The following is a 27,655-nucleotide window of genomic DNA, read 5'->3' on the forward strand; positions in this document are numbered from 1 at the left end:
ATGGTATATAAAAATATACATGTTCAATATTTTTTTGTTAAGAAGAATAATACATATTTATATATAATTCTATGCAAAGATATAACAATAAATCTACACGTTGTTAAACCATATTAAATTTAATATTCAAAAAGTTTTCGATAATTAAATTTTGATTTTTTAAGTAAAGTTAGTTAGCCTAGTAGTATTTTATGGTATATTGTATGTAGCTATTAATAAAATTGGTAATATTAAATGAAATAGATTTGTAAAATATCTATGATATACTAAGTGTTATATTGTATCTAAAATTTAGTTAAAACTAATATGTTGTTTAAACATTATATTTAGTATAATTTTAAAAGCTATTAAAAAGACTCTCTTAATGGAAATTAGTAATTTTTCTTAAAATACTAGTGTATAAAATACTGGTATTGGTATTTTTTTATAAATAATTCTTTTATGTAATATATTACAGTCTAAGAATTATCTTTTACATATTAAAAATAATATAACAAACTTAATAAATTTAAATAATTTTATAAATATTAATAAAAAGAGCAAAATTTGCAATAGTTTTTTTGTAATAAAAAAAATTACAATAAAAACTTTATAGAAACTTTAATTATAAAAATATATTGAATTTTAATGAAATTTTTCTGAATAAAGAAAAACGCCTATTTCCAGACCTCAGGTTCTAAAGATTAAGTTTTTTTTTTTGAAAAATATATAATAGCCGAAAAGCCAATTTACAATTTTTTTGTTATAAAAATGTTATATTTATACTAATATCAAAAATAAAAAATTGTTAGAAACTCATTCACAGATGGAGTGATATATATCTTGTAATACTAATATTTATTATTTTTGATTATTATAGGGTCCAACATGCAAAAAATGTGTCTTTAAGTACTTTAACCTTACTCCCTAGAAATTAGTTGATAAGACCCAAAAAAGTAGACCAAGTATACATTTTTGGTAATATTTTGGTATTATCGTAATCTTTATGTGCAAAAAGGTCAAATTAATCTTAACGATTGGCAAATAAATATTTTATTACTCAAAGATTACTTTTTGTTTTAAATTTGGCCGAAACTTATCTTTTGCTTTGTTTTTGAGTTATGTAATTGAATTTTGGTATAAATATGTATAACCCAGGCAGCAACGATAACTAGAAGAAGTCACTGTAATCTTTGAAATCAGATTCATCTAGAAAGAAGGAATATCCGAGGCCTTTTTTAAATAAACAAATCATGAATGTGAGACAAATAATAGAAAAGCATATGAATTTAACGTAAAAGAATGGAAAAATTGGTGGCTTATCTTGGAAAACATGGGAGTACCAAAACATATGATTCTTTTACTTACAAACAGTTATAGGAACGTGAAAGTCAACAGAGATTCTATATGTAGAATAAACTAGTAGAGGAACACTGCATGTTTTTAATTTTACCTTATCCTACGACCCCACTGCAAGTATCGACTAATTTCTTATCTGCCAAATTAATGGGCATACATTTCAGGCTGATCACTTTGGGTAATCACTCTAGTTAATTAACAATAGTTGCCTCTGCAATTCATTTACCAACAAAGGTTTTATCCAGAAACTTTTGCACAGGTAATAAATAATGCAAGGTTAGCCAGCCGAAATGATCTGTCCATAGGCGACCAAGAAGCCAAATATACACTTGCTACCACCTGCCAACGTACCGTAAAATTTCGAACACTATTGCTTGCAGCTGAAAGAACCTAGACATTTCTATAGTCTCTTTTTTAGAATGGACTATAAGTATCTCCATTTAAATTTTATGCTAAGAAAAAAGTTCAGTTTAACATAATTGATCAGTAATGACAATTATGTCAAAGTAGTAGCAAAATCGTTTTAGAAGTACGTTAGTAGGGCCATAGGAATGAGATAGGATTATCCTATTATCAGTTCATTCAAAACTCTCCATTAAACTGTACCATCGATTTATAAAGTATGAAAATTAATCTTCTCTCTTGAGTCTTTGATCGTACTGAAGTGATATTTAGTAGGGCATCAGATAATAGTTTTTATAGTCATACAGAGGAAGTTGTTAATAAGTTTCAGGAAGTCGGAGCTATTTGTTTTTAATCAAGTATTTAAAGTAATTTTTTTTTAGTTCAAAGTACCTAAAGCTATTCCTAATTTTTTTAAGTACTTAAAGGAATATAATGCGTGATACTAGGATATAATCTACTCCTGGTATTACGGATTTAAACTGTTCTTAATTCCAGAAAGTTAAAGTAATTTCTCATTTATAAGAGGCATCTTCTTCTTCAACTTCTCGGAGATCTGTCGATCTATTAATTCTAAAGCTGGATTTGCATTTTTCCTTGAGAGAGATTGTCAACGATCTCTCCATCTTCTAGGTGGCCTCCCGGGAGATCTTGAGCCAGGCGAATTCTTATCCAGGTTCTGCAAAACTGGCGAAAAGGTTTACCTATAGAAGGAAAAGAAATAACTTACCTCAGATAAGCAGATGACACCTTAATACAAGCTTGTTCTAAACAAGAACCTCGAAATCATAAGAAAATTGGATAGGATCAGCAGAGAACATCGTCTTACGTTAAAGAAAAAGAAGACGAAAATTATGATATTAGACTGTAACCCTGTCAATGTTAGATAAGTCGATCGTTTTGAAGTAATTGATAAATTTAACTAATTAGGACCACTTACCACAAAAAAGGCGAACGTGACGGAGAAATTAAACGCAGACTCATTATAGCAAATAACTCAACAATAAAACTAAATCAAATATGGAAAAACTCTGCAATATATCAATGGAATAAATTTTTTGAAAATCTTGATCTTTTCTACTGTCCCTGTCAATCGAAGAATAATAGATGCCTCTGAAATGTGGGTCTACAGAAGAATGCTGCGTATATCATATATAGAACATAGTACTCATTTCAGTTCTTAAGAAACTGAAAAGGATCATAACGCTATCAACCAGGATAAGTCAGCCGAGGAAATCAATGGTATACGACCAAGATGAAGGTCTTCGACACGCTGGATATATCAAACTATAGAAATCATTGGTCACGGTTCTCTTGTAGCTCAAGATAGAAAAGATTCACCAATTAAGACATGATGATTTACACTCTGGAGAGTAAAAGGACAAGACAGAGAGAAAGCGAGAGAGAGAGAAATATGAAGCAACCAATGCACATTAAAACTTTAATCTAAAAAAAGTTATCATTAGGACATTAAAAGAGATAACAAATGTAGATTTCTATTTTTTTAATTATTATAAAATTTTTAATATTATATTGACTCCACTTCAGAATGGACTTCTTCCTTAACATAATAGATTTGTTGTAAAATCTATAATAATCAATTTGGCCACCAACACATCGTGATTCACTGTGTCAAATGCCTTCGAAAAGTCCAATAACATCATATTTATATTAATTTTGTTATCTTGTGCTTTAAATATATGATCCAGTATATTTATAAATGTTACCGAGATACAATAAACAACCGTTTCTAAAACCACATTAAATGTTAGGAATAATGTTATTGTTTATGCGATTTTCATACATATGCTCAAAAATTCTTTAGTTATTCATTTAATTAGTTATTTGGATATAAAGTTGCATTTTTTTTTAAAACGTCTATTTTTTTTAATAAAGTAAAGAAATTTTAAATGAGAATAATTTTCTTAAATTAAAATATAATATTTATAGGAAAATTACAAGAAAAATGTGCAAGTTTAAATAACAAATTTTAAGACTCAAATAATAATATTTAAGTTATAACATATATAATATAATATTAAAGAAAAAAGAAAAAGACGGAGAGGATAAGCAAGTTATCTATGTGTTTAGATGAGCTTGTATGAAAAAATTATCCTTGAATTAAGTGCACAATTGAAATTAAGAAAACCTTCAAATTTGCACAGAATCTTACAAGTCCTTAATTAGGTACCTTAGTTTAGCTCCATTTTCACTGCTTTATACTAAGATTCTTTTTTTGTTAGTTTGAAAAACTAGTTTTTATCCAAACTAGTATTAAAAAAAATGTACATAAATAAATATTTATTTTTATGCATTTTTCATAAAATTAAATAAATTTAGTGCGAAATGACAAATAAGCGTAATTATAAAATAAATATTTAATTAATTTATGTTCCATTTTAATAAATCACAGTTTCTTAGTTAATAGAATTACCATAGAATTAAAAAAAATCAAATTCAAATATTTAAACAAAACCATTTTAATTAAAAACTACAACCGTGTTACACCAGAGTGACCGTGAACTTGCATTCGGGTCGCGTACATTTTTATTATAAATAACTTTTGTCAACAGGCCGTAATACGTCGCTTTGTATTAGCACGAGCCACCATCTTGAATTACCAGATTACGGCGAATAAAGCATATGAACGGCTATTTTTATGACCCTAACGGCCAATTTTGTGGCTCGAAACAGGCTATTTCAGTTTCACGTTTATTGTTTTTATTATTTTTAGAGCCAGGAAGGCAAAATAATTTTAATATCATTTATATTGGTCGAGCCCGCGGACTTTGATTAAAATTCAAAGCAGTTATTTCTTTATGGTGTTATGAGTAATTGAAATTGTAACGCTTTACGGTGTGTTACATAAAATGTAAATTTAGAATATGGAAATTATTTGATTCTTATAAGCCTGAAAATTCTTTAATAAATTTGATATGTGGGAAAATCCTTTCCTCACTCATTAAATTGTTTTTTAAGTTTTTAGTGAACATTTTATAACCAAAAAAGCACAACTAAACCACTACAACGATTTTCTATCCCAAAGTTTCTACTTTTAGAAAGTCAGCCTGTAACAATAACCCTTTTTACCTGGAAATATAAAAAGTGAAATCTAAAGCACCCTAAATAAGTAACCATGTCAAAGGGTTATAAATTACTAAAAAAGGCTAAAAAGAGAAAGCTGCGAAACCCAAACGGATCCTTTTGACCAAAAAAAAAACACAACTTTATTCAACATATTTCTTGGATAGCAACATAATCTCTAAAATATTTAACCAGAGCTCACCTTATTAATAAAACGATAATTTACATAATTAATAAATAAAATGCATCCTGCAAATGACCGCTTTTATTAAGTGCCTTCAAGGCTCTTTTGGCCTATGTAAATTAAAAGCGGTTTCTGCGAGAATTATTAGGCCGTGTTTAGGTATTTATATGCTAAGATTAAATGTCTACTCTGAAAGAAAATTGAATTCCAGCAGCAGTAACGGAATTTTAAACATTACGCTAATATACTTTAACGCTAATAACTGTTAGATTTTTTAGGTTAGAGTCGCATGCATTAAATATTTGAGTAAGAGGGCAAAATGGTTTAATATAAATTAAATAGTTACATTAAATATATTACTAAAAAAAGTTTTTGGTATATTTTATATTATAATTTTTTTTAATATCTGTTTTTGTTTTAACAGAATTAAGAAACTAAAACTTTTAATGGTCTTATGGCAAAAAATATTTTTATTAACTTATAAAAACAATATAAAACCATCTTGTGAGCAATAAATATTAATAGAATTTATGCTGTCATCAAGACTCTACATCTATCTTCTTATTAGTTATTGTAACCATTAGTATGTCTAATTTTTATTACAGTTAAGGATAAAAAATTCTAGTCCTAATAATAATAAGAAATAGTGCAAAGTCGTTAGCATTGTCACTAATAATTAATTAGTATTTATTGTTTTAAGGCCAAAGATTGCTATATTTATGGAATAATATAGTACAATATTAAGTCATGATTTATTTACTTGTGGTAATAATTAAAATAAATTAAGAAAGTTTTAACAATAATTTTTTTTACTAAATTAATATATGGTAGGCAAATAAATTAAGCAAGTCAATATATCTTTTAAAACAACCACATAAGGAAGCATTATTTAAATTAATAAAACTCTTAATATAAAATCTCATAAAATGCATTCCAATAACAACATATAGGAAAAGAAATGAATATTTGCTATTGCTTAATAAATTAGCAATCAATTCATAACAATTAAACTACATTTGACAAATATTTTGAATAAGAATTTATTATTGGAGGTCTGCAGTTATGATTTGCGTGTACTCGTATTTTAGATTTAGTGTAAGAATTTAAACTTCTTTTGAAAGCGACATTTTAAATTCTTCTTCTTCAAATAAATTAAAATTTACGTATTATATTTAAAAACATATACCTGAGTATGTTAGCATTTTACTAAATACTTAATTTTGTATAACATTAAAAATTATTATTTTTTAAATTTATTGCTAAATTTTATTAAATATTTTATTTTTTATAAAAGGGGTTATTAGATAAGTTTTTTTTAACTACTTAATTAATTATTCCAGAATCTAGTCTATAAACTTCTCTACATAAAACCATGTCTGGTTCTTTTTTCAATACTTTTTAATCTATTTAATTATTATATGGTAAATTACATTAACATAATTGTAAGTAGTACTATTTGTACTAATAAATAGTCTATAATAAGTTTTCTATAAAATTATATAAATAATTTCTCATTTTTAAAAATATTATTTTATGAAAGTAAAAGAAAAACATAATTATCTAGAAACTAATAGCAGAATAAATTCTTTTAAAAATATTTATTTAATATTTGTCAAACCAATTAAATAAAAAAGCTTAGATTTATTTTAACATATTTTTGCTTCATGCATTAAAATTTGATATTTCTTGCAATAAAGTGAAAAGATATTTGGAAACCTTAATGAATTTTTTTTTTTTTAAATTTTTTAATTAAAGAAAAAGAGTATACTAATAATAAACTTTTAATCGCGACTCTTTTTATTACCACTAGGTTACTATTTTTAGGATTATTTTGCACAATTTCTATTAAAAAATAATAAACTAGCAATACAACGGTTATAATCCAGATTGTTTAATTTTTAACCGTTGAATTTTACTCACAAGCCTTTGTTAAAGATAGACAAGTTATAAATTTGTATTACTAAAAATATTATTTTGTCATTAAAATATAATAATTTCAATAGTGTTAAAAGACCCGAATAATTTTCTTTAACTGTGAGAAATAAATTTAAATTTTGAAATTTCAAAAGGTAATTAAAAATAAACTTATACTAAACTAGGCTACAAACTAAAAATAATAAAATAAAAAAAAGAATATGTACCATTGTACTCACCACAGACGACCCGGTCAAAGGGACTCATCCAGTCTAAAAATTAGAAAAATCATTATTAGTACAGTTTTATAATAACCTTTTCCATAAATATAATATTTGACAATTCTTAACCATGGAATAACATTTTTACAACAAAAAATGGCATAACTTAATTGGGTATGATATTTTTATTTGAATATTCCTTTATATTTACGCAAATTTATAGATCTGTTCAAATTATTAAATGTAATATTTACCACAGTCATAGAGTAAGTTATTGAACCTAAATTTAACCATTCCGACGGACATAAATATACATATATATAAAATTTAATAAATAATAATAATTACCATTCTAACACTGATTATTGTTTTACTATAACAAAAACAAGCAAATTTATTTTAAGTTAAATACTTATTTACTTCGAATACAAAAGGATTTTAAAAAGGGTTAAAAATCAGCTGTAAAACCGTTTGCCATTCATAAAAAGGCATCTCAGGCAATACTTTAGGATCCATAAAAAGTTTATTACTGTTAAAAACCAATTAATTGTCGAAAACGGTTACTGTTAGAAAAAGCGGTGATAAAAGACTGACACAGAAGTCAGTGTGAAAATATTAGCTAATAAAAACGCTTGTAAAACATCCTTTAAGTATCCATAAAGTGTAACGCTTGTAAAAATTGTTTGTTTATGATAAAAGTCCTTTATATTATCATACTTTTTTATGTGAAACCTAATATTATTTTAATTTAATTGCAGATTAATAATATTGAGTAGAGGATCCAGAAATAAATAATTAAATTAATTTGTGCGTACAGTATAAATGGTTAAGAGCTTTGGACTTAAAATGCCATTAAACCCTAATTTTATAGCATTTATAATTACGCTTTTTATATAATGAGTTTAAATTAACAAGATTTTTCACTAACTAATATGAACAGACAGACCGTGAACTCATTTCTTATTTACCATATGGTTTATGTAGATTAAAAGCAGAAAGCGATTATAAGTTCTTTTTAGGAGGGATTTTCCCGTAAGGCAATAAATTGCTTTACTCATAATTTTAAAATGATCATTTTAAATAAAATATTAAGGGATAAAAGTGTTTATTGGTTATATATTTTTTTTTATTTTTTCTTTGTTAACTCTTAGTTTTTAAATTTTTCATGTAAGCTCTAGTTTAAATACCGATTGTTGTTTTTTATTAATTTTCACAAAATCTTTGTTGAGTGCAATAATATTATTTATTTAAGAAAAATATAAAAAGGTTTTTTTTGATTTTTTAAGGCATTATTCTAAAACTCTTAATATTCGATTTTTCAGAAACTGATAGACGGACATTTTCCTGTTAATATATTAATAAACATTTGCAAAAACCGCAACAAAAAATGATTCATGAGGAAATTAACCACTTTTACAACATTTCGTGACTTTTCCAAGACTTTATTGCATTTGTCACAGATCAGTTACAGACAATTTGTACTGATATCACCATTGGTGCATATATTGATGCTGCACCAAAAGGTTTAAGAGTTAATTGTTGGTTCAAAAGCAGAATATGTATTTTAAACACCCTAATATGGCCTAAAGAACTATCTGGCCTAAATGTAATAATGGCCTAAAACTCAAAATAAATTGAATTTTAATATTTGTTCTTATGGTCCCAGGGCTTCACTGCATAATAAAAATTCTAGTTAAACGTATCTCATCAATTCTTATTTTAATATTTTTGATTTTAATGAAAATTTATTGTAAAATATAGACAATCCTTAATTTCTGGGATCAGTTGCAGTTAACAATGTTTGTTTTTTCTTAAGCTTAAATTGAAATTACATAAAAAAATTGTTAACATATTTCAGATTTAACAGGATTGTTTTACGTATGAGTAAAATCTATCAAAGAAATACGCCAATGTTGAATGCCAAATAAGTTGTTTTATTGTGGAATATTGAAGTTTAACAATGTTTAAAAGATATTGCTCTGCCATTGTCTGTTAGCAATAAATTTTGCAACAATAGGCACAATTTTCCATAATTATAGTTAACTTGTGTTATGTAAATTTGCGAAATTACTCTTATTCATTATTTGATTATTTATTTTTCATTGTTTATTTGCCTTATTGCATATATTTAAATTAGACATAAGAATGAAAATTAAAAGTCTTTAGGCTTTGGATCATTATATCGAATAAATTAATCAATATATGCTGAAGCAAAATTTTATTACAAAATTTAATTGACATATATGTTAATGAATTATTTTTTGTTTAATAATGATTATTTTTTATTCATATAAATCCATAATTTAGTAATTGCATTTGTAATTATCTCTTGATATTTTTTTGCAATTTTTATATTTGTTAACTTAAAATTTAATTGCCTAATTTTATTAGTTGATTTAATTAAAAAGCAGTACATAACAATTATTTAATAATTAAATTTTCATCTTAAATCCCTCAGCCTTTACTATCCCCATGCTACCGTCGGAACGGTTAACTTACATTTACGGTTTAATTCAGATGATTATAATTTGTCATATGAATTTATGATTTAGTGATTTCCTTAGTTTTTATCTAAATTATTACTCTTATGGTTAAGAATGATAAAACAGCAATAAAAACGATACCGTAATTAAAAAAGGAAAATTTACATTAAAATTATATAAATGTGGTTCATACTCAATTAAAATATGCTTTAGGTAATAAATTGTTGCCCAAGTGCATTAATTAATAAAATTTTAATATCTAAATTATTTAAATTTTTGCTGAGTTACGAAATAGAGATTGCGCTAAAATCATTTAAAAGTAAATAAAAAAAAATAATAATGAAAACTTAAAAGGTACAAATTGAGTTAAATTGCAGGAAATGAAAAAAGCTTAATAAAGTAAGGTACCAAAGTTTACTTATAACGCATGCGCATGTATTATAATCAATATTAAAACTATAGAATGTATCTAAAATACTATTAGGCTTCTAATAATTTGATTTTATTGACATCATTAAATTACCTCTACATAAACACTTAAGAGCCCATTTAATTTAATTATTTATGGTCAAAATTTAGTAGCAATAAAAATTAAGAGTTTTATTGATTTTTTATAGGTTGTAAACAATTTTGTTTTTAAAGGTGTCAACAAATATTTATTAAAGAATACCAATTAAAACTGCATAAATTTAACTAAAAAGAATGCGTTACCTGTGATTGACATCCATGGATACCTAGGAATATCAGGAATAGGCTGTCCGCCGGGAGCAGTTGGTTGAGAGCAAGAAGTCAAAGGATCAACGACGGCGCTAGCAGCCTGATGATAAAATTGTGCAGCTACAGCCATTGAAGCTGAAGCAGCACTTACTGAGCTAGCAGCAGACACAGCTGCACCGTTCTGGTGATGATGGCCAAGAGTATAATTCACCATTGAATCTGTGGGTGCTACATTTCCGGTCAATCCAGCCGTATATCGGCAAGACTTGTCTGCCGCCGCATCTACAGCCGCGGCTGCAGCCAAAGCTGCTGTGCTAGCACTAGAAGGAAACCCTCCAGGTACCATAGAACCGGTGGCGGCCGCATTAAATGCTGCAGCCGCTACAGCTTGCTGTTGATGATGATGATGAGCCGCGGCAGTAGCAGCAGATACATACGGATACATCCTGGATGCTGGCGATGTGGAGGAAGCGCTGCTGTTCGAATGTTGTGGGGAAGAACCGCTAGGTGAACCGGCAGAGGAACTATAGTTTACTATACCAGAAGCGAGGCTGGCCTCAAGGGAAGAAGTACTAACCGGCGACGTTTGGAACAAGTGTTGATGCTGAAATTGCTGATGGTACTTCGGGAGCATGCTATCGATGATGAATTTGGAACTCATCGCTGTCGGGCCTGATCACTGCACCCGCACCGCGCACTGATTACCATAGTCCGTGAAAAAAACGTGTCGTGAGCAATTTCGCGCCGCGCTCTTTTACGACCGCCGGCACTCGTTTAAACCAGAGTGATTTCTTACGCGTCCTTCTCCTCTACTTCTTCGAATCCTTTATGACCCATGTATGTGCAGTCTATAGCCCTCTATGCCTTATCCGCGGTACTAGAGATCGTAATGGCGCAACCCCTCCATCCCGCGCCAATCCGAGCAGGTGCGGCCCAAGCCAATGGTAACAACGCGCACGACACGCGGTGAAAGAGCGGCCTGCCTTCGCCACGCCGGCCGTCGACGTTTCGTATTTCGTATTGCCGATGCCGATGTCGATGCCGTGCCGATTGCCGCCCGCCGCCGTCACACCCGACCGCCGATCTTCACGGCTATCGACGATTTCTGCTTATGCTATTGCCAACAACCGCCTGGAACTTTCATAGTCCGGTCGAATTAGAGTTTAATATTAAGTAAGAAAAATTCCCAGACAGCACACTTTAGTCATATTTAGTGCTAGTGATCTGATCAAAACCATGTATTAATATTTAACGAAAAATAGCATAAAATGTTTTCCTCTAATAAAGAAAAAGTGCCTCTAAAATGTTGATTTTTGTTGTAAGATCACACTAAGACTAGGGATTCCAAGCCTGAAGAGGAGGCTTAACATAATTTAATTTCAAACATTAACGATAGTGACAATGAATTAAATAAAAAGCACTCCTAGTTATATAGTCTTATCAAAATTAGGAGAGATGCCCCTTGCGCTCAAAAGAATTGCCCCTTGCTCTGCATCAAATTGGCCTTAAAAAAGCTGCCTCCCACTAACAGCAACTATAGATAATTTTGGGTAATTTCGTGGAACACTTAAACAAAACCCCTATACTGGAGAAATAAGATTTAGCTCTACATTATATTAATATTATAGAGAAAACGAATAAGCTGCCCTGTTATGAACAACCATATTGCAACCATTTAAGAACCCTAAAGTCCTTATAACCTGGGATTCACTGAGTGCTTTTTAACGCAATCATAAAAACGCATAAAAAAATATGACAACACTACAAACGAGAAAAACTTTAACGAACTAAGACAGCAAGAAGACTTCTGATGAGGCACTATTTTAGAAATGACATAAGATTGTAAAGGAGAGCGATGAAATTATATAAAACTTCACGGATCGTGAGTTATAGGTTATGCGGTAAATTAGGAAAAAGGGTAACATGCAGATTTTTCAGACAAGCAAGAGGGATGGGTTAGACCCAGATGCATATGCACTATATCGGTGTATACCAATACAAGATATAATCCACTGGCTAAATGCTTCTCAAAAGCAAGAGGCCATAATAACCAGAAGAAGAAGAAGAAGAAGAAGAATTTTAGTAAATGTAAAACATTCATCATTTATTTAGAGAGTAAAACAATCAATTTTTTAACACTTTTGAAATGTGTATAACGTGGATATATTTTTGATCAACTAAATATTAATCATTAATCATCATCAATCATTAATCATTAATAAAAATATCCAATGCGTCTCTGCATTCCTGGATCAGCGCTGAGCTAGCCCTGGGTTTCTAAATCGCCTTGAGGGCAGCTTGAATAATAGCAAAGCACTTTTGAATTACAAATTCGATTGACAAACCACCCTATCATGCATCTTATCAAACAAACACAATATTCGTTCACAAATAATATACGTACACCTGAAGATTAAAATAATTGTAAAACACTTTACTTGGAGCCTTTATTGATTGTAGATAAACAAACAAAGCTTCATACTAATTTACTCTCTGCAAAAGAGGAATTTTCAAAAAAAATTGACTTACCCCAATTAATGAAAAAGGGTCTGGTAAGCAATACCAAAGTTTTTGTATTTCTTACTAAATTTTAAATGAATTCAAGTGCTAACTACAAGTCCTTAGTCAGTAGGAAATCACATTTTTAGCTAGTATTAGTAAGGGTGGAGGAGCTAGAGCTCGGCAAGTAGGCCTAAACAGTCCGTTTTCGCCAACCCCAGAATCATCCACCCCTACACCTCCACTCCCAATGCGTGGTCTTCACTGAGTTGGCCCGTCCTTTTAATAAAGACTTGCACGTTGTCCCAGTTTAGATCTTTAAGATCTTCCCGTTGGAGTGTCGTTGCTCCGAAAGTTTTCCTCCTCAGGTGACTCCACCTATCACAGATGCCTAGTATGTGGTATGAAGTTTCCTCCTCTGTACCGCAATTCGGACAGAGTGGGCTTTCTGTTATACCAAGAAGGTGTAAATGCCTGTTTAGACTGTTGTGCCCAGTCAGGACCAAGTCTTTGATACTCCTTGCTTCTTGCTGGGCTTTTTCCCAGGCCCAATTATTAAGTGCCTGGGAGATTTATTTTGTGCTAAGACCGAGACAAGGTTCGAGGTCAACGAAGGGGTTAACAAAACCTGGTCTTGCCAGTTCATCGGCCCGCTCATTGCCCTCGACACCCTGGTGTCCTGGGACCCACCTCAGTCTCACTTCAATGTGTGCTTCAAGCCTTTTTAATGCGTCTCTGCATTCCTGGACTAGCGCTGAGCTATCCTTGGGTCTCTTAATCGCCTTGAGGGCAGCTTGACTATCAGAGTAGATGCAAATCCCCTCGTTACCTTAAGGTAGCTATACTTTTTTAAGAAAAACATCTAAAATAAAATACAAGAATAGAAAACTAATAGGAACAATTATTTGAATGCGTGTGGGTCACTAACTAAAACTAATTAACTCACCAATTAATATAAAGATAAGTCTCCTATTTGAGTATAAAGATTTTACCAGCATATTTTCCAAATGTCATATTTACTACATTTTAAAGCGTATATTTACAAGTACCTAGTCAAGAAAAAACATCTTTCACCATTATCAATGTGAGACATTCTTTTAGTTTTAGATGACGAAACAATAAGGGTAATCATAAATAACTTCACTATATATAATAGAATTAAACTCTACAGCTCAGCTATCAATCCATAATAGCCATCATCAGTGTTATCTAAAAGGAGTAAAGGATATAATTAAAGAACTTCACTAAAATTATCAACCTTACAGGTCTAAATTTACCAGAAAATCCTTTCTCTTAAAGGGACAAAGCGTACTATTTAAACAAACGTACGTCACAATTTTAAATAAGCAAAACTTAAATAATTTAAAACTTCAAGCATAGAAGACAATAACCATCAGTTAAAAAACTATACAGGATGTCCCAATAGCAAATTTTTTTAAGAAAATATATTTTTAATGGTTATAGAAGCACTACCTTAGAACATTGAATGCCTAGAATAAGCCTAGTTGCAAAACATAGACGATGTTGTTTGAGTTCACCATCTCTCAGACAACGATGTCAAAACGACTTTCCAAATTTTCATTCAATATATTCTTAATCCACTGAATTAAAAATTTCGTTTATTTGCTAATAATATATACTTTGAGAGTAATAATGAACAAACTTTTTAGAATAAAAAAGGTTAATGTAAAAAAAAGCAACTTGGCAACGTAGAATACCTCTATGTTTATAATGCAAGTATCCGATGCTGCCACGTTGTGTTCTTTTTCTAAATATTTTTGTTTATGTGTGAAGTTAGCGTCAGATCGATATCCAGCTACCAAAATCTAGAACGCAGCATATGTCGTTTGCCAGCAACCGCTATTTATAGTTCGCGCTCACTGTTATTTAAATGCCCATATCTTCTGAAATTCCCAAGGAATTTTAATAATTTTTTGTTAATATATTAATAATCAATAACTAAATCGATTTATGGTAATAGACCTCTAAGACCTCTTAAAGAAATGAAAAAAGCTCCCAAGACATTTGAATAAATTTTTTTCTATAATATATAATAAATATCTACATATACATATAATATACTATGTAATAATACCGCTACAAACAAAAGTTTTATCCATATCCTTTATCATTTATAGCCGTTAATAACGATCTAACAACTCACTAATTTTTTAGAAAAAACTTTCGTTTGTAAAGGTTTGCAATCATCTCAAATCTGTTTAGATTATTATTAATTTAGATCCTTGGAAGTTAACTTATTAATTAATTTTCTAAAAAAATCTTAGTTTGCTGAGATTTATGCCCACTATAAACCGATTTAGTTATCCATTGTTAACATCTAGACAAAAAATTACTTTTAAACTCCTTTAAAATTCCAGGAGATACGGGCATTTAATTGATTAAATAACAGTGGGCGCGGACTATAAATATGTTGCTGGCAAACGACATATGCTGCCTTTTCGATTTTGATTGCTGGATACCGACCAGACACAACCTTCATTTTTGCACATTTTATTTTTGCGGCATTCCGGGTTCAAATAAGCAACATTTGCTAGATTATAATAATATACTTAATTACACATTTTTATTAATATTTTCGTAAAAGAAATAAAAGCAAAAGCTTAGTTTTGGTATTCAATACTCAATAGATACTTGACAAATATGTCTTCTTTTATAACATTATAACCTAGAAGGATGACACCATTGACACCTTACGCACCTGTTAAAAAAACGATTTGAATTTTCTTTTTCCAAATATATGGAACCCACTTCAAACTTCTTTATCACTTTTCAACAAAAAGGGTTTTTTTAGTTTTTATATAAATTAATAAAATTGAACTTAAACCACAATGAATATATCCTTTTCATACTAACACTGTACAAAAGGTGTATTATCTAAAAGTAAACAACGAGCGTAGTTGCCAAATACCTTGATCGCGAGAATATTTCTGAGCGAAATATACAGTATTGCCGTTCTGTGTGGAAATTTGGAGGTTTCAAAAATCCAAATTTAAAATATTAATAATTATTAGTGATGAGTGTAAATATATAGTACAAAATAATTTTGGTTATTAATTAATGGCCTTAATCCATTCTTCTTTATCTTCTTCATTGATTGCTTTTTGATATGTAAAAAAAACTTGATCTTTAGTCATCAAATCATAGTCTTTCAGTTTTTCAGGTGGTTTTTTATACGTCCACTTCTTGTTTGTAGCTGATGTTTTTCTCGACCTTCTCCCAAGTTTTCTAGACCTAGAACTCTTCTTGTTCTTCAAAATTATCTTCTTATGCTAAGTCCAAAATTTTCATATCAGGAGTATTATTTCTTGACAAAACCTATATCCCATAAATATATACTTTTTACTTCGACTGTCAAATTAATGCGAATACCCTAAATTTTAAGCAGATTTAGTTGACTCAAAAATTTGAAGTCTTGATAAATCTAACTACTTTCCAGTCCAGCTTTCGATTGGTGTTTTACTGTTTACGTCTGTTGGGATTCTATTGAGTAATTAGGTAACTTCATATATAGCTTTGCCCTAAAACTCTTTTCCTAATACACTTTACAAAAATGAGTAAAACACAGTTAGCACACTGCTTACCGTTCCGGGTATTTGATTCTATAGGTCCACATATACCAGTATGCAATATCTCCAGAAATCTTCTAGCTTTATATTAGGTTGAAGGAAAAGGATTTCTTATTTGCTTTGCCCGCAAGTACATTTCACAATCACTATCTATTTCATAGTCATCTTTCTTTAATTCTATGCTAGTTTATCAAACAGCTTTTAATCAAATTAAACAGTTTTTTAATGTGGCTTATACCCAAATCTACAAGTTTTCTGTCCCACTTATTTATTTTGTACCTACTATTTTGTACCAAGAAACTCTTTTCACTTTGGTCCAAGTTCACCACATATAGTCCAGTATTACTTTAAACACTTGTCAAAATGTCAATAATATTTTTCTTAATTATTATATTCCCTTTAGTAAAAAATAAATTCCTTGTTTGTCTGTAATTGCATTTACAGACAAGAGGTTTTTCCTTACGTCTGGTACAAGCAAAACATAATTTAAAATGCAGATACTTCCTTCCACTATGCCTTTACTATTATCTGTTCTTGCTTTTTTGCTATTTATGCTTGAGTTGGATCTCTGCGGATCTAAAAGTGCTTTTTTATCATAAACCTGTGAGATGTACCCCCTAAGTCCACAATAAAATGTTTACTGCTACTGTCATTTACAATATTAGCCAAAAATGCAACTTTTTTATTATGTGATGTATCTCTTTCCCTGAAATAACAATCTGTTAACTTTCCTAAAGATTTTTCTTCGGCACTAGCTTACTCCGTTGACAAATTGAATTTGAAATACCTAGGTTATTATCAATTTTTTGATTTACTGATTTTAATTTGTGTGCTAGACCTTCAATTGTACTTATATTAACACTCATATCTTGTCCATGAGAAGCTGTAAATGCCTAGCTGATCTGCAGTACTTTTTTCAAATATATTTTTAATTTTATGAAACATATTCTTAGACTTTTCATAGTCTATAATGTGTGTAATGTAATTTTTGTCTATTGTTCAATCTTATAATAAACTTTGAGTATCCTTTGGGAGAATTCTATAATATGAAAGTATTTGATTATAAAGTGCTTGTTCAATGCAGTGCAGTATACTAATTAAAGCCGATTTGTCTTCAATTTGTTAGAATAGGTGTAATTGACCTATTTTCAAGCAACTTCAAGAATTGTTCATTATTCATTGAATTTTCTTATATAATGCAGGGACATTTTTGCCTAAAGTTTTTTAAATCCAGGGTTTCCTTTTTTGTTCACGATAGGAAATGTATAATCAAAAATGTTTAAAATACCTTAATGGAACATAAAAGCAGCCTTATGATCAGAAAACAGACTGACGCTTAATATTACACTTAAGATAAAGATATATAACTATTGACTTGAATTGAATGGTTGAAATTCATAGACAAATTGATGGATTTTAATAAATTAAAAAATAACATGGTGTGTATGTCAGCAAAATCAATATTAAAATCATCAGTATCAATTACATTACCCTTGGCTTAAATATTTGTTAGTAGATCTTCCAGATCTTTCTTTAATTTTTTTTTGATAAAACTCAATTTTATCCAAATTCTTTTTCTTTTTTAACAAATTACAGGAAGAAAATTGGGTTTGCAAATGAATTTTTTATTCGCATGGTAGAATTCTTTTGGACAGAACTTTAAGACTTGAGTGACATCAATGTTCACTAAGAACCACAGTATCTAAGATACCCACCAATTAATATTGAAATAACTATCATTCTACAGTTTCTCTTTGAAAATTTATTAATGTTGATAAAAATATGGTTACAGGTATATGAAAGACAAAATGAGAATTCACTCGAGAAATTAAGTTTTTTGACTGATTTAAATGGGAGGATTATGGTTATTGAAATGAGAAAGTACTTAATTATAGGCTGCTTTTTCAAGTACCTTTTTAATGCAGGACAGTGTGTTAATTGGCTGATATGTAGAATTCTCAATATGTAATCAAATGTATATTTTGTGATCATGAATAACCAATATATATATCCAATAAATAATAAAATACTTTAATAATGGTTCATTATTCTAATATAATTCAGAGAGCTTATATTTTAAAACCTTTAGTGTATCAGGGATTAAAAATATGATGCTTAAAGCCTAAAGTTCAATAAAAGGTTAAAAATATGTATATGCTCTTCTCTTCTTTTCTCATTGTACCTGTTTGATATCAATTTTTTTTACCGTTTAAGCAGACAATCTCGTGTTGTTGAAAGATACTGAAATCCAGATGTACCATAAATGAATTTATTCTTGGAACTTTATATTCTGCAAACAATCAGCTTAGCACTAATACCTAGGTAATGATAGGTAGAGTTATATATTCTAAAAATGGCCTAATACCAGCTTTTCATATATTTCCTAACGGCAGACAATTTGTGCTTAAAGAGTACTCATTTCTAAATGAGACCTGAGTTCAATAATATTTAGAATAATGCATAAAAACTAGGCACAAGATTGATCAAGCAATTGGAGAGGCTTTACCTAACTTATCTATAAAAGTATGGTTTTAGAATAGCTTCTAAACTGTGGTTAGGACACAGTGATCTTATTAACAAAAGAAAATCAAAAGAATCTTGTATCTTGGAACTTGTATCTTTTCCAAATCTTCTTTTTTTGCCCTTACTTATGCCAATACTCAATAATTTGGTTTTTTAAGAACTGTATCATGAATTATTATAATACAAATGTTATTTTTGAAAACTGTATTAAATATTTTATAATATAGATTATTATATTTTTATTTTTTTTACCGCACTATTAGTAGTGCAGAGAGACTACTTCTAATACTTTTTACTTTTTACTTTTTTGAGGCCATTACTGGTTCAAAGGTTCCTATTACCTATTATTTTCAAGCACATTTGATCAAGTGAATCATAATTATTAAAATGGTATGATTTAATTGACATTTTTGGATTTCTCTAAAAATATTATAATTTCTTTATTTAATTCTAATTATACCAATTTATAATTTATCACTTTTTTTAGTTGAAAATTAAAGCTAATTATAAATGAAAAGAAAATACAAAAACCTAAAAACTAAATATGTACTTTTGTATAAGGCAGTAATTTATATAAATATTTAAAATTAACTAATAATTGTTTTACTATTTTTCTTATAGTAAGTTTGAATTTCAGCCTGGAGGAATATTCATTTGCGAAACTGTAAGTAGCGCCATCTCGGAGGATGCAGTAAAAGTTGCACGGAAGGAGATGGGTTCAGCCAGACGAGATCGGCAGCGAAACACGGAGAATGAAGAAAACGGATTAAAGAACAGGGCTGTAGTTAAAATTATTATGTTTCATAAGATTATTTCAATAATGTTTCACAAATTGAAATTTTTTTGACTTTTCCTTAAAATACTTTTATAAACAGTTTTTTTTCACATTAATAAAGAATAGCTTTTGATTTTATTATGGTATTCTAATATGCAGCAATAAGATAATAACTTCGGGTTCAAAAAGCTATAAAATCACCGCTGAGAATAATATTTTATCGTAACCAAACCGATAAGGCACTTATAATATTTTGTTAGTAGTCCCGGATAAAATAAGTAACATTTAATCTCATCCGCTATTTTATCGAGTTCGAGTCATTCACACAAATCTTTCTTGTTACTAACAAGATCAATATTTAATTGCATCAAAGCTAGCAACAAAATTAAAAATAATTCTTAAATCAGATATAAAAAAATATATAAACGTGTAATATTGCTTTAGCGAAAGAGTAAATAAGTACGAAGTCAAATAAGACTTTTTATTTTGTCATTTTCAGTGTCATGTGTAAAACTTAAAATGACATGTATATTTATTAGCAAAATTACATTTTGAATTTAAAGTTAATTACCTTAAATAAATTTTGGGAAAACATAATTTCTTCACTGTCTTTAGATAATATAATTATGAAAAAATTATGGTCAAAATTATGTAAAACATTAGCATGTTAAATTAACTTTATTGAATTATTTATGAAAATAATGAAATTTGATAGGGTGGCTTATCTTACTCGCACCTTTAAAAAGTCTAATACAGTTTTTCTGTAAAATATACAGGACAGCCAATATTTGAAAGTATTATAATTTATATGGGATTTTCTATGGCCAGTTTGCATACAGTATATGAGATTTTCAGGTACCTATATATAAAATTACAAATAGAATACAAAAAACAAGACCTTTAAATCTAACAAACAAAATTGAAATTATAAAGGTACTACCACACACAAGGCTTATCAGGGTTAGAACGCAAATGAGCATACCATCAGTATCATATTTCATATCAAATCAGTGTTCAAATATTCTTAAATTGAGTAAAAAGCATAATTAAAAAGCATTTTGTTTGATTCTTATCGGTAATTTGTTGTAGAGTTTAATTAGAGAAATTAATTAGAGGCAGTACTGGAGATCTCTTTGCTGCACGACTTAACCTATGGGATGAAATGTTAATTTCAAAATTGGTTCTAAAATAATAATGACTAATGTTATTTTAGTTAAGGCCTAGAAGGTGAGAACCTCTCTTAGAATCATTTTTGATTTAAAGTAAAATGTGAAGATGTAAATACATTCAACTGAGTAAACAATCACTTGCAGGATATTATTCTAAGATAAAGAGTATTGTGCGAAATAACCTTCATCTGCTGAATTAGAATTTTGTTAGCCCTAACATAGTTACCCCAAGCCAAAATAGCACAGTTAAAACGTGAATGGATGTAGGTGTAGTAATATAGTAATAAAAAATTATTATAAATCCTACTTCAAAGCTGCCACATTACAAAGCAATGATAGGAGATCCCTTTAAGGACGTAACTTTTTTGATGGAAACAAGTAAGTTCGGAGTCAAAACACCTTCCAAAAATTTTGTCACAGTTTCTCTTATTAAGATCTTTTAAAGAAATAAAGATCAACTCAACAATAAAAGGTTTCTCTTGGGTGAGTATTGAACCATTTCTAGTACAGTAGCTTTTTATGTTGTTAACGGCCAGATTTCATTTTTGTTCAGATCGGCTGTATCCACTTCCGATAGACTACAGAAGTGTTATCGGCAAAAAACGTTAATAGAAAAAAAGTAAGCTAATAGAAAAAATACAATTTAGCAACAACATTGGCCCCAGCAAGTTAACCTGGCGAACCCCACTAGAAACCAATAAATAGTCTGAAAAAAATCTTATACATTTTTTTTGTTTATTTCTGTCCTCTGTGAGCGGCTAAAAAATTCCTCAGCCACATGGAGACATTTCCTGGTATCCCATAATAGTCTAGAGATAAGTAAATTTATATTTATAAGGTCAAAAACTCTTTTTTAATCAAAAAGCAAGCAAGCAGTATATTTACCTTGGTCTAAATTTATTTTTATTTGTTATATAGTGCAATAAATGTGTGTTGAATTAATAACTCTTTCTAAAAACCGAATTGGTGCCTATTAACCCATTTTTTTCCAGAGTTCCGATATTGGAAATATCATTATGTCCCCCTCTCTTTTCTGAGAAGCGTGCTCCTAACTATCTTTCCGTCGCGCAGTCGTGTTAGTGTCGTTCTGGCTAGCATACGGGAAAGTTTGATGTGCGTTTTTGCAAATTTTCCGCATTTAGTGTGCTAATTACTGATTTATTTTAAAGTTCACAATATGGCGTTAAAAAAATAAGTATAATTTTTATAGTTTTGATGACTAAATTGTTCTACTGCAAAGAATTTATTGTAAGTGATGTAATTCAAGATATTTTATATACCCAATATGAATATTATTGAAAGTTACTTAATGATTTGATCATTTTAGGTTGTTCCTATATTGGAACACTGGGAACAAACGGGGACATAATTTTTTATTTTTATTGTAGGTATTACACGACCCAAGAACTAATTGATTTAGTTGAAAATGAGCAGTTTTGAGCTGCAGATGTTTTTATCACACCTCCAAACAATCGAAGGGATTCTGAAGAGGATTCTGATGATGATGAAGTTCCTTCAGCTAATGTAAATCACCTTAGTGGTCGTCAAATGCAGTCAGAAGCTTGTGCTAAAATAAAGAACATTGATGGAGTAGTTTATATTGAAGATAATGATCAGGATAAAAATATTGTGGAAATCTTCGCAATCGATTCGCCACCAGGAACCTCAGACCATTCTATCGTAAACCATAACTTTCCTGAATTATCTGATGGTAATGCAAGCGACGATAGCGATAATATACTAGCTCGCTTGGTAACCCAAGCTAATATAAACAAAACAAATTTAGAAAGAAGCTGGAAAAAAGTGGAATTGAATAACTCCTTCCCACAATTTGTTTTTCCGAAAGAGCCTGACGCAAACATCGACATATTTCCAGATGCTGTTGCGTGCTTTGAATCATTTTTTGATATGAAAATATGTAATTATTTAGTAGAAATGTTTAATTTGTATGCCAGACAAAAAGGCAATCATAATTTTAGTACTGATGCGGGAGAAATAAAATGCTTTATTGGTATTTTATATTTATCCGGGTATTTACAAGTTCCAAGATGGCGTATGCTTTGAGAGGTGGATACTGATACATATAATCCATTAGTAGCAAACGCAATGCGAAGAAATCGGTTTCAATTGTTAAAAAAATTTGCGCATTGTGCTGATAATAATGATTTAGAACAAAATAATACATTTGCGAGGTTGCAACTACTTTTCAACATGTCGAATGACCGATTTTTGTCTTATGCTCCGCTTAACGAAAAACTGTCTATTAATGAAAGTATGGTACCATATTTCGGAAGGCATGGAGCGAAGCAGTACATAAAAGGTAAACCTATTAGGTACGGCTATAAAATATGGTCGTTATATAAAAAATCTGGGTACCTAATACAATTTAATCCCTATCAAGGTAAACAAGCAAATAGGCGCTACATAAACCTATGATTGGGAGGATCTGTAGTAATGACCCTTTTGGAGAATCTCCCAAAAAATGTCCCATTTAAAATTTATGGCGACAAATATTTTTCCTCCTTCGAATTACTCAATTCGCTCCAGAAGATCGGAGTAGGACAATCAACGGGATTAGATTAGAGAATTGTCCTTCGCGCAATAAAATGCAAGAAAAAAAGGGTACAAGAGGCAGCTTTGATTATTCTACAGACGCTAATTCTCAAATTCTCAAAAACAGTTACCTTATGGAATGATAACCGTCCTGTTCTAATTGTAAGTAGTTGCGATCCGTTGAATCCTGTTGGTTGTTTATTTAAATTTGATACAATTATATCAATGTATACTTATAAATCTTTAATACAAAAACAGTGCTATTAGATTGGATAATATGAATGAAAAATGGTGATTTTTCAAAGGAATTTTTTACTGGGTAAATAGTTGGGGTGGGTGGGGGGGTAAGGGTTGTTTTAAGGAAAAACAATGTTTTTTTTAAAAAAGATTTTTTTCTCAAACAATTGTATTCTTGAAAAACCCATTTTTTCATTAATTCTACCCTTACCCCCCAGCCCACCCCACACAACTTACCAGTAAGAAATTGTTTACAAAAATCATTGTATTTCAACATACTACGAATAAATAACAGCTGCTTTTTCCATTAATATCTAATTAACTAACACAGTTTGTTTATTTAAATTTGATATAATTATTAATATATAATAATTATAATAATTATTAAGCTGAGATGTTCCTCAGCCTTTTGTAGTCGGGAAATACAATAAATATATGGGTGGAGTGGACCGAATGGACCCAATTCTATAGTGGAAGACTATAGAATTGGGGTTCGTTCCAAGAAATGGTGGTGGAGTCTTTTCGCATTTTGCTTGGACTCGTACAAACAAATGGCGAAAAATTGGATTTTTTAAAGTTTCGAATAGAAGTGGTGCAGGTATATTTAAGAGATTATGGAAGGCCTATTTCAACTGGAAGACGCACTAAAACATCAAAGCCGTTAGAGGCTCGGAACCATAAACAAATTAGGTACGATGTTTTGAATCATTGGATTATTCCAGCCACAAAACAGAATAGGTGCGCCCTATGTCACAAAAACTCGGCTAAGATGTGTGAGAAATGTATCCTCAATTTACATGAGGCTTGTTTTAAAGACCATTATGTGTCCACTTAATAATTATTTTATGATTTTTTAAATTAAATTTGACTTTTGTTCATAAAAATTAAAGTTGGTTTTATGTGTGTTTCATATGTTCCCAGTGTTCCAAAAATGGAACATCAATTTAAAAAATAAAATAAAAAATACTTAGAAACCAAAAAAAACAAATTTTCACAGAAAAATTTAATTAGTTAATTTGATTTTTTTCTAAAAATATAATTATCAAAAGTTTTGCAAAACTCGGGCAAAACAAAGAATTTTAATTTATTTAAACTTGGGAAAAAAAACGAGTTAAAAAAAATTTCCAAAAATGTTCCAAAAAGCTAAGTAAACTTTTACAGAACTCCTTTTTAAAAATTTTAGAAAAAAACAGATAAAAGTGCAATGCCTCGATAATAAGAAACATCTTATATATCTTGGAAAAGGGAAAACGTCCCTTCAAAACGCAAAGTTTATAGTATAGGTTATAGGATCAACAATATATAGATACAACGTGCTTCATAAGAGAGCATAATATTTTTATTTATTAAAACCTGATGAATACTTAAATGAGATGAGCAAAATTATTTCTTTAACGTTTGTTAATAGGGTCCCAAAAATAAGGGAATATTTATTTGTTCATTTTCAGCAATTCTACTTCCCTTCATGTCCAATTTCGATGTCAGTTTATTTAATGAATCATCAAGAATTATGGCTGAACATTTTTTCCACTAAATTAAGGCCCGATATTTTGTTCCGTATTTATTTAACATTTTATAAGTTGACAGAAAGCTTGTGATTAATTATTAGATTTAAAAACCAAATGCTTATTGTATTCTTTTATAAAACGAACAATTCGTGAATAATGTTGTTTTTTTAATACATAATATCTAAGTAGGATATTTTGATCATTTGTGTATATATAAATTTAAAAATAAAGTTCTTATAATAAAATTGAATTAGCGCTTTTTATTATATATTTAATACGACAGCTCAAGAAGGATAGAAATATTAAAATTTAAGAATATTTAAAAAAAGCTCTTTTGAATCATGGCCTTCATCCAAGACAGAGTCAGCTTTAACTTCAGACAAATTTAAGCTTAATTCTCAAGAAATTTGATTCTTTAATAAAATAATCCTTATATGGTTCTTTATAAGAAAAAAAATATCTTGCATGAAAAGATATAATATAATAGATCGCTAGCATTACTATAGTTTTCATCAGATTTGCAGGTATTGAACTAAATATATTATCTATTGTTGTTTTTGTATTCAGATGGACTCTGGTATATTTAAATATTGTTTTATTCAAGACGAAAAAAGAGAATACATTTTCCATTGACCGAACCTCCCTTGATTCCATGTTTTTAAAAGTAACGTGAAAATATCCATAGAAAAAGCTGTGTTAACAAATTTAAGAAAATATCCACATTACTCAAGGAGAGGCAACATAATAAAAATCTAGAACCTCCCATCAATAAACTGCAGCAAACATACTCAAAGTCCGCCTATTTGCTTTTTATAGATACATTTTGCATTTGAAATTAACTCTAATTCAAAAAAAATGTTACTAAAAGACGGCTAGTCCATAATTTTTAAACCTAATTAATAGGATTTGCTTCTCGGTATACTTGCCAGGTCTCGATGATGCATGCGACCTCGGTAAAACCAATAGAATGAAGAAGTAACTCTAACTGATCTGATTTATTTTTTATGCTTCTAACATTAATATGACAAATAGAGATCTCCTGCAAAACAATTTTTTTGTTGATCTAAACTTATAATAATGTGATCTCAAACAGTACTATATGTTCGTTTGTATTACAATAATTTAGGTCAGGTAAAAATGTATTTAAAGTTAGTCTGGGATACAAATAATTGTCAGGCGTAATTTTATCACTGTGGTCACCCTCTGCTACGTCCACTAATATTTTAGACTGTGATGTAACACTTACTTGCATTTTTACTGCATTTACTTTACTGCATTTTTAATACAAATTTTAAATAATAGTTAAGTTTAAAAAGTTCTACATTAAAATCCACATTTAAAATATTTATAATTTATATTTTTATAGCCGCTTTGATTATTTCTCTTTCACTTTAATATTTACTTTTAATTCTTCACATGCCAAAATTTAAAGTTTTACAGAATATTTGTTGGTTGCTATTGTTTTAAAAAATAGTAACTTACGTAATTTTCCCTAAATCTAAATTTAAAGAAACAATATTGTTATTCATTTTTTCTGTTAGTTTTATATATGTGTCTCTTTTTTAGATATTACTTTATAATTTAAATTTAAAAAAAATTGTATAATTTGGAAAAAAACCAAAAAAAGGTAAATAGTGGAAAGACGGTATTATTTTATTTCTCAAATATCGCTCTAAGGTTGAACTAAATTTATTTAAATAAAAAGAGTCCGTTTCTGCCTTACCTTACATCCATAATATCTACAGCTAGATAACATTCAACCTCGTCGGGCCTTATCTAAATGCCACCCGTAGCCGTTGTCACTTTAGCCGTGTTTTACTGGTCCAAAATATGTCATAACGCCTACATAAAGCCCCCAATCCTCCTTCACCATTCTGTCAAAAAAAGAAATAGGCCATCCACTCTTGTTTTAAATTACGCAACAACCATAAATTTTATGGCTGTCCCGTGGCTTTGTGGTTATGGTAATGGTCATTATTAGGGGGATGTAGAGACTTACCTTTGTGGTGTCGGCACGCCGAAATTTACCTGAAATCGAAAAGTTTTAAGGTTAGGTGGGCGTAAATAGTGTCGATTATGATTCATTAAAGTATTGTAAAAGGTTGTAAAGGTGGAAAAAATAAAATGTAAGAAAACACGAGAAAAAAAGTTTAACAATGTTTTTTTTTTAATTTACGCGAAGAAGCATGGATAAAAGAACCGAAGCTATCTATATAAAAATGTAATCATTATCAGTTTAATAAAATCAGTTTTCTAAATAAAATGTCTATACTGATCGTAAAAGGTATACAGTTTGAGGCACTTTAAATGATTATGGTGCGCAATATCAATCTCTTTTCGAATATTTTTCCAAAATAAATGATTCACATGACTGACTAAATAGTTGTTTCGTATGTTTCGAATCCTCGTTTTGTTGCAAAAGTCTGCATTATTAAAAAATCACTCACTTCGAAAAAATTAA

At 29.5% G+C, this 27,655-nt stretch overlaps 1 protein-coding gene and 1 long non-coding RNA gene across 3 annotated transcripts in view; both read right to left on the reverse strand.

The window, feature by feature from the left end:
- The window catches only part of LOC126735927 (homeobox protein abdominal-A homolog), an 84,421-nt gene extending 72,919 nt beyond the window's left edge, over positions 1-11,502 (reverse strand). Inside the window, exons 1-2 of one of the 2 annotated variants that reach the window (XM_050440051.1) lie at positions 10,338-11,502; positions 7,162-7,194 (exon numbers count right to left, since the gene is read on the reverse strand). In XM_050440051.1, the coding sequence (XP_050296008.1) occupies positions 7,162-7,194; positions 10,338-11,004 (700 nt within the window). In that variant the 5' untranslated portion in view covers positions 11,005-11,502. Of the gene's footprint in view, positions 1-7,149; positions 7,195-10,337 lie in introns of both variants that reach the window. The other variant, XM_050440050.1, reaches the window with a different exon arrangement.
- Positions 1-27,655, reverse strand: part of LOC126735930 (uncharacterized) — a 208,662-nt gene that overhangs the window by 139,306 nt on the left and 41,701 nt on the right. The window contains exons 2-3 of the long non-coding RNA XR_007660550.1: positions 27,194-27,222; positions 26,918-27,068 (exon numbers count right to left, since the gene is read on the reverse strand). This is a non-coding gene — a long non-coding RNA (uncharacterized LOC126735930). The remainder of the gene's footprint in view (positions 1-26,917; positions 27,069-27,193; positions 27,223-27,655) is intronic.

The sequence above is a fragment of the Anthonomus grandis genome, chromosome 5, assembly GCF_022605725.1.
Source record: "Anthonomus grandis grandis chromosome 5, icAntGran1.3, whole genome shotgun sequence".
Classification (NCBI taxonomy): Eukaryota; Metazoa; Arthropoda; class Insecta; order Coleoptera; family Curculionidae; genus Anthonomus; species Anthonomus grandis.